This window comes from Gambusia affinis, linkage group LG06, assembly GCF_019740435.1.
Source record: "Gambusia affinis linkage group LG06, SWU_Gaff_1.0, whole genome shotgun sequence".
NCBI lineage: Eukaryota > Metazoa > Chordata > Actinopteri > Cyprinodontiformes > Poeciliidae > Gambusia > Gambusia affinis.
In genome coordinates, this window is record NC_057873.1 from 29290358 (window position 1) to 29306557 (window position 16200).

The window sequence follows — 16200 nt, forward strand, 5'->3', positions numbered from 1 at the left end:
TGTTTACGTAACATAAACATACTAATGTTTACGTAACATAAACATACTAATGTTTACGTAACATAAACATACTAATGTTTACGTAACATAAACATACTAATGTTTACGTAACATAAACATACTAATGTTTACGTAACATAAACATACTAATGTTTACGTAACATAAATATGTAGCAAACATTAGTTTACTCAGCTTTATTTTAAATCGCATTTAATAGATATATCTGATAATAAATGATGGCGCTACTAATATTTTTGTGACAGATTTCTGCTCGTCCTGCATTGGAATAGAACGGTTTTCTGGACACAATGCATCACATAGAGACGAATAGGCGCAGTCCAATCCAGTAATACATTTCAATTGCAGTATGAAAGACGCAAAAATAAACTACTACAAAGAGAAAATATATTTAATCCTCAGTGATACATGAAGCTCATTTTGAAACAATGCAAAAATATTGTTAAAAACGATATTTTTGCGACAAGTAAATCAAGTTTAAGTCCAATGAATGAAACGTATATATATACTGCCACCCCTGAAAAGTCCTTGCCACCCCATAGATATTTTTCTAGATCCGCTCCAGTCCGTGAGGTTAGCTAACTTAAGCTAGGCTGGAATCAAAAAAGGCACAAAAATCAAGGCCACCTTTAGATTCAGATTAGGTTATTTGATTATTTTCTTACCGAAGTAACCCAAGACCAGGTGTGGTTGAGGTTGGGTTCCAGCAAATAGAAACAACTTGGTAAACTTGCCGTAGTCCAAAGTGAAACTTATGTTGAGCTTTATGACATTATCTGCTTTGGTGCCAGAGGCAGCGCGCTGATTGGCCCATTTGAATTCAGGCGCCTTAATGTGAAACGATGCTTCAGACTTCAGGGAGGAGACCGTTTTAAACGAGATACTGTTAAAATCATTCCGTTTTATTGTTTAAAAATACATACAAAATGTTATTTAAGTATGAATGAATAGAAAAGACATCAAATTATTATTAAATGCTTTGGGGATTATAAGATATATTTTAATCAACAATGTAGGCAGATAGCTGTAGGCCTGAAAAGCTGTTGACTTTGAATTGCAAAACCCATGCATTTATAAGCTAAACAGAATGTATATTTAAAAGCTACACATTGTGTTCTTTATGAACAAAATACACTCAAAAGAGAAGCAAAATATACTATAATAAAAATCTTTATTGTGTTCTGGATTTTTATTCCCTATAGGAACCTTCTCAGGTATAATCACCAGCTTTACGTGGACTGCTCATAATTATGGAGAGAAAAGCCTGGTTCGAAGCAGCTGAACATCTGTTTCTGGATTAGAACTTAGCCAAAGGGAGGCGTGAGCTTATGTTGATGGATAAAGGTAAATACAGTCCTTATAATAAAAGCTGAACTTAATGGACTACTGGAGAAAAGAAAACAATCCAGGTCAGAACTTTAATCTGTCATCCTGGTAAAGCCTGAGATAAAACTGTGGTATTAGTAACTAACTCCTCAGTAATTTATGAGGTGTCTTAACAGGTTTGGCATCAGACTTGACGTTAAAGAGTTCCAGATAAGAAGCAGGAGTTTCAACATGACAATGCCCACAACATGACAACGCCTTAATGTTCGTAAGCAGTACCGCTTACGAACATTATTTTAACCTTTTTTTAACCTTACCTTCTAAGGAAGGTAAGGTTTCTCACTATTTAATGTGCTCTAAACAACAGTCCTTAAGACATCCAACATGATTCCATGATTCCCAGTTGCTCCCTGTTTGCCAGTGGAAAATATGACTTTGACAAGCACAGCAAAAATTTCAGAATACATTTAAAACAACAACAAAAAAAGTAGCTGTAATTAGAAACTACGATAACAAATAAAAAATTCTTTACATGTTTTGTATTAGAGATATTCAAAAAGTCATTCATCCAAAGAAAGGTATACATAACCCATAACAACCCTTACTGATATACTATATTCCCAATATAATATGCAATTTTCCTCATATTTATAAAACATAATCATGTGATAGTACAACATGGCACCACAAATCAGAAAAAATAGCCCATAAACTAATCTGTTTAATAGTATAAACAGTAACAGACAGTGCAAACACAGAAACATATTCAGCAGAACTAATACAATAAATGGGATTTTTTTTGTCAGAAAATTAATTTTAAAAAATTCCCCTTTCACTTAAAAACCAAAGTAGGAAAAAAAATTACAAGTGTTGATATATTAGGTGAGAAAACATCCCTCTCTCTATTAAGGTTTTAAACTCCTTTTTCTTAGAATTTTTAAAATTCAAAGTGTAATGATAAAAAAACAACACCTAAATATTCCAAGGACAATAAGAGGATATCAAAAATATTCCATTTCATAAAGAAAGACTCTTTATGTGACATTAGGTAAAATAATGACCAAGTGAAAAACTCCACACACCAACTTTTTTTAATGAGTCATGGGAAAGAAGTTAAGTGTAACTGAAATACTTTCCCATAACAACTCACTATTTAATGTGCTCTAAACAACAGTCCTTAAGACATCCAACATGATTCCATTTTTTGGCTTTTTTTTTTTTTTCTTGGATTTCATTGGCTCTCCATTCAGTTAATCAAACCGGTGCCTTTTATTGAAACCTTTCACATGGTTTACATTTGTATTGTGATTGTGCTTATTCAACTCACTAACCAGATGTTCAGGATGTACATCGTATCTTAAACCAGCCTGCAGTTAAAGTGTGACCAATGAGGAACAACTCTCATTGGTCAATAGCTGTTCTTGCATCAAGTAGTCATGCAAATATTGAGCACATTTTTAAAATGTTCCCAAAAAGAAAAATAAATGAAATTGAGAATTAGCCGTCTTTCCATCTGCCGGTTTGAAGAGAATCAACTAGGCTATTGTGCCATTTTATAACACAATCATGTAACTATGTTATATTCAGTTGTTATAAAAATACTAAATATATCAAATATGACTTGGAAATTTTACTTTGATATTTAATGCCTTCAAATTGGGCCTATGTCCCTTTAAAAATTCCTTCTCTATCTGAATGTCTGCCTTCAGGGAGCCATCACGACACTGCTCTCTATTACCCCTTTAGCAGCACTTTATTAGCATTTCACTGACAAGTAGCTCGTATAATGAGCTCAGCAGATGCAGCAGTTCCACCAGGTGTTTGCTAATTGCTGCTGGCTAGTCTGTAGGAGCTGAGTGGAGTGGGCTGCTCTGTAAGGCAGAAGTTTGGTAGCAAGGAAACTGCAGCTATGAGGAGGAGTTGCGCCTCCAAGGCGGAGCTAAGTCCACCCAGATGTTTTGCACAGCTGAATGGTTCCAAGGAGATAAGAGGATTTCTCAAATATGCATGAATGAATGAATCGACGAAACACAATAACATTATAACAAAATGTAAAGCTAAAAAAGTTGATTTTACATAATACTGCCCCCTTAACTCTTTTTTTTTTTTCCAAAAATGAAGTGTTTTTTAACATTTTGCTGTTTCCGTCCACATATTTTAATGAAATACCTCAAAATATGCGTAAGAAGATGTTGACGGAGACGCGCTAATGAAGAGTCAAATATTCTTTTACAGCATTTCATAATAATTCTCAAGAAATATATTGGAAAGGCACAATCACCCAAGAATACTTTAAGTAAAGCCAAAGGATTTTACTTTGGAGTCTGTTAGGACGCAGTTGTTAAGAGACAACTTGTTACGAAACTGTAACAAACAATGGAAGTTTCACAGAAACCAGTGAAGGTGCATCTGCTTTTTCTGTGCAGGCATTAGTGCAGAACTGACTACAAGCCAGATACCTGCAACCACACACAGCCTAACAGATGCTTCACATACATGACAGGCCTGAACTTATACTTTAGTGAGAAACTAAATATTTGTAGTCTCTCTGACTGAAGTCAAGCTTGAACAAACTCAGAACATTACTGTTGGGGTTCCAAAATGCCCTGCAGGGCAAACATGCTGGCTGCCCAGCCAGCTTTGTACAGTGTACTCTGGATCTGAAAAGAGGAAAAACCATATGATTATATTATGCATGACATGATACATTAAAAACACCCATGTTATTATTTTTGTAGAGTTCCTGTTGTGATGCAAACCAACCCATGATCAATTAAATGTTTGAAATAAAGCTTAAATAACTATTACTTGTTTAAAGAAAGAAAAGATTCTTAAAGTTGCTCACGAGAAACAAACCTGGCTACTTTGGAATCATTTCAATGAATCATTGATTTCAATAATTCATTACAAATATTTATTGCGTTAGACATGCGCTCAATATTAACTTTACCAGAACCGCACAGAATTCTGGGAGATGTAGGCAACAGAAATGCTTTATCCGCTCGATAAGCAAGGTTGGTGGCTGTCTGAAGATTTAGATTTTCTGTTTTTGAATGTGTGCCATGCAAGCATTGTACTTTATATTTTATTTATGAATTTCATAGGGAGAAGTATAAACAATTAAATTATACTAAGCAACCTGCTAGCTAATCCTGAAACGGCTAGATAAATGCGGGTAACCATGGCAACCAGTGAGCTTTCAAAGAGTGTGGACGCTCTTCAAGATTGAACCAGCAGTCTCTGTATTCATTCATACCTGCAGCAGACCAGCTGGCAGCAGCATGCAGGAAGCTGTCCATCTGCAGGACACACTTCAGTGTCTCCATCATGTGCTCCTGGCGCAGAGCGTGAAGTCTGCTGTGACTCAGAGACATGCCGCTGTCCACCTCACTTATGCTGGCCTTCAGAGCCACAGCGGCACACTGGAGGACGCTCATCCCTGAGAGCAAATTAACTGTTAGATGACTGATGTTGATTACCTTCTGGTGCCTAAATCTATTTTTTATTTATTTATATTTTTTTTACAAGAAACACACAGGCCCAATCGGACAATTCTTAAGTTCTCTGTGTGACGTTCCCAAGCTCTTCTCTCACCAATGAGTCGCTTAGTGAAGGTATTACTGATATATTTGTTGCATTTTTAATAATAATAATATCAAAGATGACATCAGACACAACCTCCAATGCTATGCACATTAGCCAAATTCAGATGTTTCTAGTGGCTTTCTAAATATAGTCGTCTTCAGCCGCTTTTTAAAGTTGTAATAGTGTTTTCTTCTTATTTTATCTAATATTGAAAATAACTAAGCAGACCAGGACTTACCAGCGTTATCAGTGGCTTCCACATCAATATACAGCCCATCCATCATTCCTTGTTTTAAAACCTGGAAGGGAGGAAAAACAGAAGGAGAAATAGGATTGTTCAAATTGGAATTAGAAAAATACATTTGCTCAATGGAAACACGACAATTTTGGAAAAACTGAGATTTTCTGCTTAAGAAATTTTTCATGTAAGATGAGGTGGTTTTTCAGTTTCCCTCGCAGTAGGTTTTGCGTTCTCTCGCAATAATGTACTAATCAGTTCGTAAAACACTGCGTCTCTTCTTTCCCCGACGATGGATATCCAAAACAATGACGGCGATGTGACCATTAGTCACGTGACGTCCAGTCCAGTAATAAGTCTGTAAATGGTGAGCATGCAACAGCAGAAACAGAAATCGGTGTCCCTGAGCGGAATATCGACAAAGTTTCACGCACATTTGTAATGGAAACACAGCTACAGTTTTAACTCATTATAATACTATCACACCACCTGATACTGGTGGTGGAAATAATAATAAAAAACAAAATGCACACAAATCATCTGACCTCTAACACTCTGATGTAGCCATTCTCAGCACTCAGGTGCAGGCAGGACTTTCCCAGGTTGTTGGTCTCGTTCACGTTTGCCCCCAATTGGATCAAATCCGCCACCATCAGGTGCTGGTTGTGCTTTGCCGCATAGAGGAGGGCAGTCTGTGGGAACAAAGTGTGATCAAAATGTTACATCACTGTGAAATTTTGGGACACTTTGCAGACTCAAGCTACACAAGTACGCAAAATACAGTGTTATATATATTACCCCCTTATATATTTAATCTGGTTTTGCTATTTGTCTCACTTAAATGATTCAGGTCATCAAACAAAATGTGCTATCAGACAAAGATGACCAGAGTAAATACAAAAGTGTCATTATTTCTTTATTTAATTTGTGAAAAAGTTGTCCAACACAACCAAGTCCTGTGTGGAAAAGTTATTAGTTAACAACCAGTTGAGTTAGGCATTTGAAATAAGTTGCTGAACTTTCATTGGTTCTAACAACTGGAGTGAGTCCCTATCATTGCTGTGGGGATTCATTCCACAGTAATGACAGGGATGTTATGACATGATGAATCATGCCCAGATTTTGACTAGGCCACATCAACACCTTCTTGTCAGTCCACAAAATATGGTTGTAAAGGTCTAAGGGATCTTAAAAATAACTGATCACTGTTCCAGGATTTAGTTTTACTGTGGTTCTCAGTTCAAAAGGTTTAGAAGTGACACACTTCCACAACTAGTCCACACAGCCACAACTAATCTGCATCATCAGCCACTGTACAAAAGAAACCTAAGGCCAGTCCTTCATTGCCTGAGGGTTAGCAGTTCATGTTACTCTGTACCCCTCAGTGTTTGCTCCTCCTGAGTCTCTCTGAGTTTTCTGAGTGTTACACTCAACCCACCTTTGTGATCTCCTTGCAGGTTCTCAAGTGGAGCTCTGGATATTACCCTTTGTGCCTCCTGAGTCGTACCATTCGACAACAAGAATCTCCATAAACAAACGTCTTCGGTGTTCACAAGCCAACCCTTACAAAAAAATCCCACAAAAATCACATGCGATCACATGTGGATCACATGTGAAAACATATGATTTTCACATGTGAAAATCACACCAAAAATCACGTTTTCACATGTGTGAATCACATGTGATTTTACCACAAAACGTTCCAAAATCACACGTATTCATGTGCTTTCACATGTGAAAGTCACATGTGATTTTCGTGGGATTTTTTTGTAAGGGCATGCTGCTACCTATCTGCCCGCCAATGAAAACAAGCACCTAGCAATTATTCTATCTATCTATCTCACTCAATCTCCTGGTATCAGTTCCAGCTCCAGCTGGATCCAACACTCCTTGAAGTAACCAAGCCCCAGCACCAGCCTTACTGTGACCCAGTGCATCAATCTCACAAATAAGATCAACATCTCAATCATCTGTCAAGCTGCGCTCACCACTTATCTCCTCTATCCTCAGTGCTCCAGATTCCCCAGTTGTTCCAGTTCCCGGACAAAGAAAACGTATTTATTTATTTTTGTACAATAAACTTTCTTTTACTGATTTCTGCGACAGACTGGTGACCTGTCCTGGGTGACCCCGCCTCTCGCCCTCTCCAACATTAGCTGGAGATAGACACCAGCAGCCCTCCTGACCCCACTAGGGACAAGGGGGTTAGAAAATGGATGGATTGATGGATTTTACTGATTTCTCCATCTCCTGCGTGTGTTCTGCATGTGGGTCAAACGATTGGCAACAAATATGACAAAGTTGCTGGTTTTCAAGATATTCTACCTTACCTGGTGTCGTCAGACAAGATCTTTTCAAATAATTTATTGATTATCCAGATTGGTTTGGACAGCTTGTCTCCCATCATTAAATAAAGTCATCCTTTCAAAACAGTTTTTTTTCTGAGATTATCTCTTACTGATATTGACATTTCTTGATGAACAGAAACATGTGACAAAAAGAAATCTATAAGGAGGCAATAAATTTTTCAGTGTACCAGGAATAGGGTGTGAACTGTTTCACTGCTTTTCACTCCATATCTCAACGGCTTTGCCGTGTTTAGGTTTGGTGGCAAAAATAGTGTTGCTTTCAGTCTGTAAAACTTCTACAGTTAAATGTTGGTGTAATAAGTGTGTGTACGGTACCATTCCATCAGAGTCTTTGAGGTCCAGGCTGTTGATTGCAGACATTCTTTTGGCGATGGCATACGCCTGTGCTCTCTTTCCCAAACACACCACTTTGTGCAGAAGTCTGGAGGGAGAAACAGACAGATTGGGAAAATAGATGCATTTGAGGATCTAACAAAATGAAAAAGTTACTCATCTAAAACACGGATAAAATACATTATGTGCTAGCATGACGAAAAAGGCTGCCGTCAGGATGAGTCAGGTGCTGCCTGGGGTTGAATTATTTCATTTCCACTTTCCTGCCAACATGACAAGACGTTGATCTGAAGTCAGGAATAAAACTGAACGTCAGTCTGACTTGACTACAGTTTTTCTACACTTTTTGATCTTGGGAAACTCTGGTACTCAGTTATCACAGAATGACGACAGCGCTGTCAAAGACATCTATTCATAGAAGATGTTAAAGTCACGAGGCAGTTAAAAGCGGACGAAGCCTTACTAGTGTTGTTACAGAACAATTTAAAGAAATTATGGGCAATAAGGACATTTTGGATGTAAATGCTGAAACTGCCTATTTATTAAGATTAATATTCCTCACCATCAATTCAATACTAAAGTATTCCAACATCTTCCTGAATGTGAATGATCTTAGAGCAGTTCTCAGTTCGACATTGTTTCATCTTGCTTGCTCCTGTGTCGCAGCTGGAGTTCCCGTTCCTCAGGGTTACGCATCACATGCTTGTGTTTTGTGTCACATGTGAATGTGCTGTACACAAAAGGCAACTGAAGATAATTACTCTAGGCCGGAACAGGAATGTGAAAGAACTTTCCTAAAGAAAAGGGATTGGGAGGAGAAATGAACTGAGGGTGAACCTATAAAACAAACAATAATGACAATTTAAGCCTTGAGTAAAACTTGAACTCAGCTGATAACTCAGTGGACTGTTGCAGGTGGAGTTTATTTGAATGATTTTGATTGGATTGGGACGCTGCAACTATTTCTACAGCTTGAAGAGTAAAATCTCAAAATTTTACTGTCAACGTTATTTACCGTATTTTCTGGACCATAAGTTGGACATTTCTTCATAGGCTGACTGGTGTTTCGACATGCTGTCAGAGGCGACATGTATGTTTTTTTTTCCACTTCATGACTCATTCTCTGCGACAGACTGGCGACCTGTCCGGGGTGACCCCGCCTCTCGCCCGGAACGTTAGCTGGGGATAGGCACCAGCAACCCTCCTGACCCCATTTGGGACAAAGGGTGAATAGAAAATGGATGGATGGATGGATGGATGAGTCATTCTTTGATGATTGATACTGACTGACATGAACCCAGAAATAAACACTACCGTTTGCAGTCATTAAGAGAGTTAATTGAAGGGCTGTGAGCAAGAGTTGGAGGAACGAGTTCACAGAAAATGGATGCTTGAAGAATTCGCTGTCAGGAAGGACTTAAACTGGAAATCATTAGAAATGGTTCTGCAGGCGGCCCTGTCATGTTGTTGCTGTTATTAGCCTGTTAAAAACCTGTTCTACTGTACAGATGCTCTGCACCGTCGACTAGCTGAGAAACGATTGCTGGTTGGAGGGGTAGACCCTGATGAAAGTTTTAAATGATTTGACCCGGTCGTTATCTATTGGCTCTGACGAATGTAATGCACCAGCTCAATGAAACTGACCGGACATTGTGGGCCGTTACATCTTTGCCAGCAACAAAATATCTTGAACATTCCTCTTTCTCCAACTTTAACTGCTCAATAATTGAAAGCGTGGCCACGGCCAAACTACAACCAGGCAGACTACAAATCTAAAACAGCACAGAAAATAGACGTCAGTTGTTCACAGCTCCTCCTGTTCACCGATTTGTGCGGCTGAAACTTGTTTTATTTAGTGTTAACATTTTCTCTTTTTCCTGGGAATGTTCTGTAATGTTGAGTGATGCAGCTGCCAGGATTCTCTTGAGATTTTTAATCTCAATGAGATTTTCTACATTTTTTTTGCCTGATGCAACTTAAATTCTGGAGCATTTTGTAGGCCTCAAAATATTTGGAGGACCATAACTTAGTCCTCAAACTTTCAGTTTCACAATCAACCAGGAGGGACATAAAATCATTGTATAAAGTGAGCTGACACCTCTCCTCCCAGACAGTCACAGTGAGCACCATGCTTACGTCCTGCTATGCTTATCGGTGGTCAGCAGCTCAGCATCAGAGGTCTTCCTCAGCCGGCTCTCCTCTTTCTGCAGCTGTGTCCAGAAGAAGGCAGAAGTGTTCAGATCCCAGCTGTTCTTTGGCTCGAACCAGCCCTCCCCTCTGCCACCGTAGCTCTGTGCATCAGTGACACCAGAGGGCTGGAGGCTGAGGAACATGCAGTCAGGTCGGGTCCAGGCCAGGTTGTGTGCCGAGGCGCTGGGAGAGAAGGCCATGTAGGATTCTGGGCTGGGAATGATTTCATCGTATTCGTCACCGGAATTTACACCTACAAAGGAAAGCTCATGAAGTTTATCTTCCAGATCCGATATTAACGAGTTGGACTATAAGTGTTCAGTGTGTGTTACCGGTTGGAGACCGTTCGGGATAGGTAGTGGAGTCAGAAGGAGGGGAGTTTGGGGTCAGAGGAGTGCAGCCAGATCTCAGGTCCTCTTCCAACACCTCGACGATGATCGCCAGTTCCTCCAGGCTTTTCACAGGGTGTTGTGCCTAAAAGTAAAAGCAACCCCAAACTCAGCAATCCAAAAATCAGTCACCCATGGAGATGAGTTACCCAATATTGTTTTATTTTCTTACACACACCCTGGTAACTTTCTTTCTTGCGCGAGTTCTGGCACGTTTCTGGTTTCCTGATGAACAGAGAGACAAACATTGTCGGGAGATCAAGGAGCAATGACAGATTATTTTTTTGTATATAAACCTTTTGTAATCTGACAGAAACAATTCAGCGTTACATGTCTGTCTTGTCAGACCAAGGTTTACTTGGTTTTCTTATTCAATAAATATTACTGGAGCAGCTTTGGTCTTTTGGACAGGAGGAATGACATCAGTTCACTCACCAGAGCCTTTTTTCGAGCCTCTTTCCTACATTCACACATGCAGATTTTGTGGAGAAAAGTGAAAAAACAAACAAAAGTTCCATCAATGCACAATATACATCGATACGTTTAAAATGTTGTTTCTACATCCACCATAGCACCACTGCACTTCAAGAATCACTGATTTAGATTACAACTACATAAAAAAAAATTAATAGCATGAAAATGTTCAATATTTCTGGTCACTCTTCTCATAAAGACATGGTGAACTAGGTCAAGCCTGCATCTCTGTACTTATGCTTGATATTCACAAAGACACCTGGACTGACTCACTGATATCGTAGGAGTTTCTTTAGAATTTGTGAAATGTTGGGTATAAAAGAGTGAGTCAGCAGGAACACAGGGAGGGAGGGTTTCTGTTTCAACCACACTGGAGTTCAATCAAGGAGATATAGATTATTATCTCACTGCATTTAGAGCTTCTCCAGAAGTAAATCTATAAAACCAAACTGGATATGCTTTTATACATCTCTTTAATTTAAAAGAGATCACTGACGAAGCGGAAGAGAACATATGCTCACCAATTCAGACATTTTCAAACAAAAAGAAGGAAGGATTTACGTTAAAGTCATCGGGGTTCATGTCTTTGGGCACTCGGATGTTTTTCAGCAGATCCCTAACCGGCATTCTGACACGAACTCCGAGGTAGATCTGCTCACCGCCAGAGACTGAACATCTTGTGCCTTGATGAAAACAGAAAACAAAAAGCCTGTTGGACTGGATCAAAACTGCTTCTCGACTCCAAATAATTACTGAGTGAAAGCGTGACAGCATAGTTGACATTAGACCATTTTGGGGGTTTTTTTGGCTCTGATCCACACACCTGGAATGGATATGTTTACTTAACCTCTTCAGCTCGGAGAATCCTCAGAGCTGAAGAAACAAGAACCCGACGGACCCACCGGTGGGTCCATCGGGTTCTAGAGGTTAAAAGCTAATTGTTTAACCTCTGAGTTGAAAATAAATATGATTGTTATCAGCTGACGTGTTGTACTTTAGTTTTACTCTGAAGTTAAAACTTCAAGGTTGGAAAAAAACAAAAGGCTTCTCAACAAGTCAGAATGCACAGAGGGAACGGTGGGTGAAGCCCTGAACTCACCGTCCAACATGGCTGACTAATACCTAAAACTTTGTGATGGTACTTTGAACCTTTGATACTTCGTATCTCAGCTTTTGCACACATTACTACACATCACACATTGCTGCTGTGTTTGAGAGGTAAACACACTGTAAGCTTACGATATGGAAATATGTTTCTTCTGAGTGGAAGGTAAAGATTAGGGTGATGGCAGGGAGGTCTTCCAGCCTCAAAAACTTTAGGTTATTTTGTGAAATTTCCAAGTTATAATTATCGTACTAATTCAAAGTCTAACATCTAATAAAACGACAGAAGGAAAGAGTCTTGATTTAAATCAGTACTTCAAGTAAAAGCTATGTGGGAGCTTGCAGATGATTTTTTCACTGATCCTGCGGTTGGTTGGTTTGCCAACTATCTATCAAAGCCCTGATAGATGTTTTGAAATGCAAACGACATTATCTGATAATAGGTATGAGTGTGTGTGTGTGTGTGTGTGTGAATGGTTGTTTGTCTTGTATGTCTCTGTGTTGCCCTGCGACAGACTGGCAACCTGTCCAGGATGAACCCCGCCTCTCGCCCAGAACGCAGCTGGAGATAGACACCAGCAACCCTCCCAACCCCATTAGGGATGAAGGGAGTACAGAAAATGGATGGATGGATGGATGGATTATCTGATAATCAGACAGTCACACAAAAGCAACTTTATGTCTTATGTCATATGTAATTTCTCATTTCAGATATTTGAAAATATAAAATTGACTAGTCGTTATTTGATCTGATTTATCCTGGATGGTAGTGACAGAAGTGTGATCTTTCAAATGGCCAATCTGGTGACATCATTTGAGAAATCTCAAAAGGCATTTCGATCCATCAAAATGTTATTGAGAACATATCGAATTGTTCTTCTGACCAATCAGAATTTGAATGCAGATATCTTAAGTTCTTGACAGTCAAACTGTAGTTGTTTTTAACCAAAACTAATTTTAAGACACCTGGGAAGTAATTACAGATGGTCATAAGGAACTAATTATGTTAAAGGTGCCTGCCATATGTATGCCACAGCGTGAGAAACAATTTTATAAACATATTCAAAAACTAGAAATACTTGAACTGAATTGAAATGACAAATTCTTTACATCATTCCTTAGTAAAAGTCATCGATTGAACCGGTGTGGTCAAACAACACCCGTCCCCTACCTTTGCTCCGTTTGCAGCCAGGCGGGCCCCGCATGGTGGGCGGCCCCTCCAGCGGAGGGTCCAGCCCGACTCCTGGAGCCTTCCTTTTGTTTGGTCCTTTCATCTCCTGGATCTACTGGGGAACACAAGGTTCTCGTAAGCAAAGACCAACTAGAAGTTTTCTTCTATTTTTTTTCATGTTTTTTCCTATGAAGCTGATGATGAGCCCAGAAACAACAACGTACAAAAAGCAGCCTCTGACCCCGGGTGTCGCTGTGACCTGCTGCTGCGTCCCCAGGAGGAGCTGACGGTCTGAGAGGAGCCGCTGCTGTTCACACCAACAGCCTCCTGTCCTGTTCTGATCCGCTCTGCTCCGGTGTGTTCCTCTGATGAGAAGGAATGCTGTCAGGAAGACCAGCCTCACAGATTTATGACGGTGCCAGAGGGCGGCCTCACATACCGATCATTTCTACTGTTAGAGTTACAACACAGGTGATGATGGAAACACACTTCTTCTTGGAAATGGTTGCAAATTCTGTTCACCAAGTTCAGATCCAAGGTGCCAAATGAAAGAAACAAGCCTGTGAACAAATAATGTAAAATCCACAACAATCCATAGAAATGTGCCAAAAATACAACGACTATGCATAAAAGGCTTCCACCTGTATGTTGGAATTAAAAACCCTTTGATTTATAGGAGCTCCTCTGGGCTAGAAAGGTTCTCAAAAGTGATAAGATAAAAAAAAAAATCTAATCAAATTTTATTTGTATTTCACATTTCAGCAACAAGGCAAAATGCTTTACATCATAAAAACACAAAAAGATAGTCGTAGAAGACAGTCAATAATTGAGACATTACATTTTGCCGTCAATACAGATTGGTGATCAATATTTCATTGATTGTGTTTCAAAGGCAAACTCTACACAGGTGTGTTTTTAATCCAGATTTAAAGGAACTCAGTGTTTTGGCTGTTTTGCAGTTTTCAGGAAGTTTGTTCCAGATTAGTGGTGCACAGAAGCTGGATGCTGCTTCTCCATGTTTGGTTCTGATTCTGGGGATGCAGAGCAGAACCAGAACCAGAACCAGAAGACCTGGGTTTGGCTGTGACTAAGAGTTCTAGTGGGGATTGTTTGAATCGGGAAAGTGTTAGTAGCTGCACAAAACTTTGACAACATCCAACAAGGTAATAAGCTCATGCCATTGTTGATCATGTGATTCGTGTGATGTGGAAAAAAGTGTTTGCAGTGCAGCCAAAACAAACAATTTTGATATGGGCAAAAAAATAAACAAATAAAAAAACACACTAGCGCCAAAACTTTTTACCAAGAAAACAGTTTTTTTTTTTTAGAAACTGGCGTATTTTTATAAAGCAAATTTGAAATGGTAAATTGCGCAATTATATGGTTAATGCAATTACGACACTGACAGGCAACAAAGCATGTGGGATGGATGACATTTCTTTTGTTACCAGTGGCCTTTATTTGACAGAAAGAAGTGGGGAAAGACATGTGTCACGGCCAAAAACCAAACATTCCAACAAATGCTGTGGGTGGTAGCAGGTGGTTTGATTTGCACGCACTTCCCACTTGATTGCTTGGAAAAAATAGATATGCTTAATTTCATGCAAAAGAAAAAAAATAGCAACAAAATAATTACTAAAAATCTCTTAGAACTTGGTTGAAAACAAAAGTAAAGTTAATTTGATGTTTCAAGCTTTAAAATGTGGTGAAAAAACTCTTTTGCTAAACCTCCCATCAACACACCAGACATTTACCAAACAATAGACCTCCACTGAGCACCCGGTGTGTTCCTAATCACTCAAATTAATGGCAGGGTCGAACAATTACCAAAGTAATCTTAACAATTCCAAATATAGAAATTAATTACAAATTTTGGTTCTAAACTTAAATATATTCTAACTACCCAAAAGAGGAAACTAAATTGGTTGAAATTACAATCCACACAATGTAGCACAAATGGCCACAACAACGTGCAGCAAAGGAACTCAGGACGGCCGCCAACACCTCACCACTCATTTGATGCTGTTTTTGTCAAATGCTTGAGCCAATAAAGAAGTATCAATATAGTATTATTGGTGTTGTTGTGACCACAAGCAACCTTGTCAACGAGATTGCGTGAACTGCACTTATAGAACAACAGGCCAAACGATAGCGTGAGAATTCTTTACTGGAAGATCCAGTCAGGCAGGACACGGGAGTGAAAACGGTGCAGAGATGAAGCAGGAGGCCTTCTTCTCAAACACAAAACTATTTCTCTTTGTCATAAACACTTCATGCCACAAGTTTATGAGACGGCTGTTGTGAAGTATCATGGCACAGGTGTAAGCAATAATAGTTACACCACAGCTATGATTGGCAGCAAAAGGAGTCGACTGCCAGACCACTGGACATGCCCAGGTGTGTATTGTATCCAAATAAAACTGATTAATAAAAATCAGTTTTAAAAAAACTGATTAATACCGTTCATATTTTGAGTGATTAATTGGTCCTTTTCTGTCTCTGAGTGTTCATCTGCCTGGTTCTCCTCCTTTCACCTTGTTTAAAACTACAGTATGAGGCCATTTTGATAGTACCTGTACCTGATAAGTGCGTTTTAAATGAAATCATCACGTTTGAGGTATAGTGAAGAAGGTGGAAAAAGATGAATGCTTCAAATTCAAAAATACTTTTATTGATCCCGAAGGGAAATTAAATGTTGTCGTAACTGATATTGATTCAGATTCTTCAGAGTTAGATACGGATGGATGAATCTCAGAGGTTATCAGAACAAACATCATCTGCGCCAGGATAATGTGACAGAACAGAGCTAGCATCCCACTCTGCATTACCTCATGAGATTCGTCCAAGAGCATGGGAGATCCGTAGCGTTCCCCGAAGAAGCCTTGGGCAAAACAAGATGGGTGAAAATCCTGCAGACTTAGGATGGTTGGAAATGCAATTACAGGCTAGGAGAATTGCCTGGGGGAAGTGTGCTGTCCATGTGAGCTGGTAAAACCTCTGCT

The 16200-nt window shown here is 39.2% G+C and overlaps 1 protein-coding gene across 1 annotated transcript; it reads right to left on the minus strand.

Annotated features, from left to right (window-relative positions):
- Positions 1–770: 770 nt before the first annotated feature.
- Positions 771–13644, minus strand: zgc:113279 (uncharacterized protein LOC553749 homolog). Its single transcript, XM_044120400.1, has 13 exons — positions 13638–13644; positions 13440–13579; positions 13199–13310; positions 11485–11606; positions 10885–10909; positions 10628–10674; positions 10393–10534; positions 10007–10313; positions 7853–7958; positions 5714–5860; positions 5169–5229; positions 4602–4784; positions 771–4005 (listed from the first exon to the last, which is right to left on the minus strand). Exons 1-13 carry the CDS (start codon positions 13642–13644, stop codon positions 3920–3922), a joined length of 1485 nt encoding a protein of 494 aa, XP_043976335.1. The 3' UTR covers positions 771–3919.
- Between the last annotated feature and the right edge of the window lie 2556 nt (positions 13645–16200).

Excerpts from the sequence above, each read along its gene's own strand:
- zgc:113279 (XM_044120400.1), bottom strand. Across the intron at positions 10,535-10,627 it reads CAAGAAAGAAAGTTACCAGG|GCACAACACCCTGTGAAAAG; the intron begins GTGTGTGTAAGA and ends TTTTACTTTTAG. Across the intron at positions 4,006-4,601 it reads TGCCAGCTGGTCTGCTGCAG|ATCCAGAGTACACTGTACAA; the intron begins GTATGAATGAAT and ends TCCTCTTTTCAG.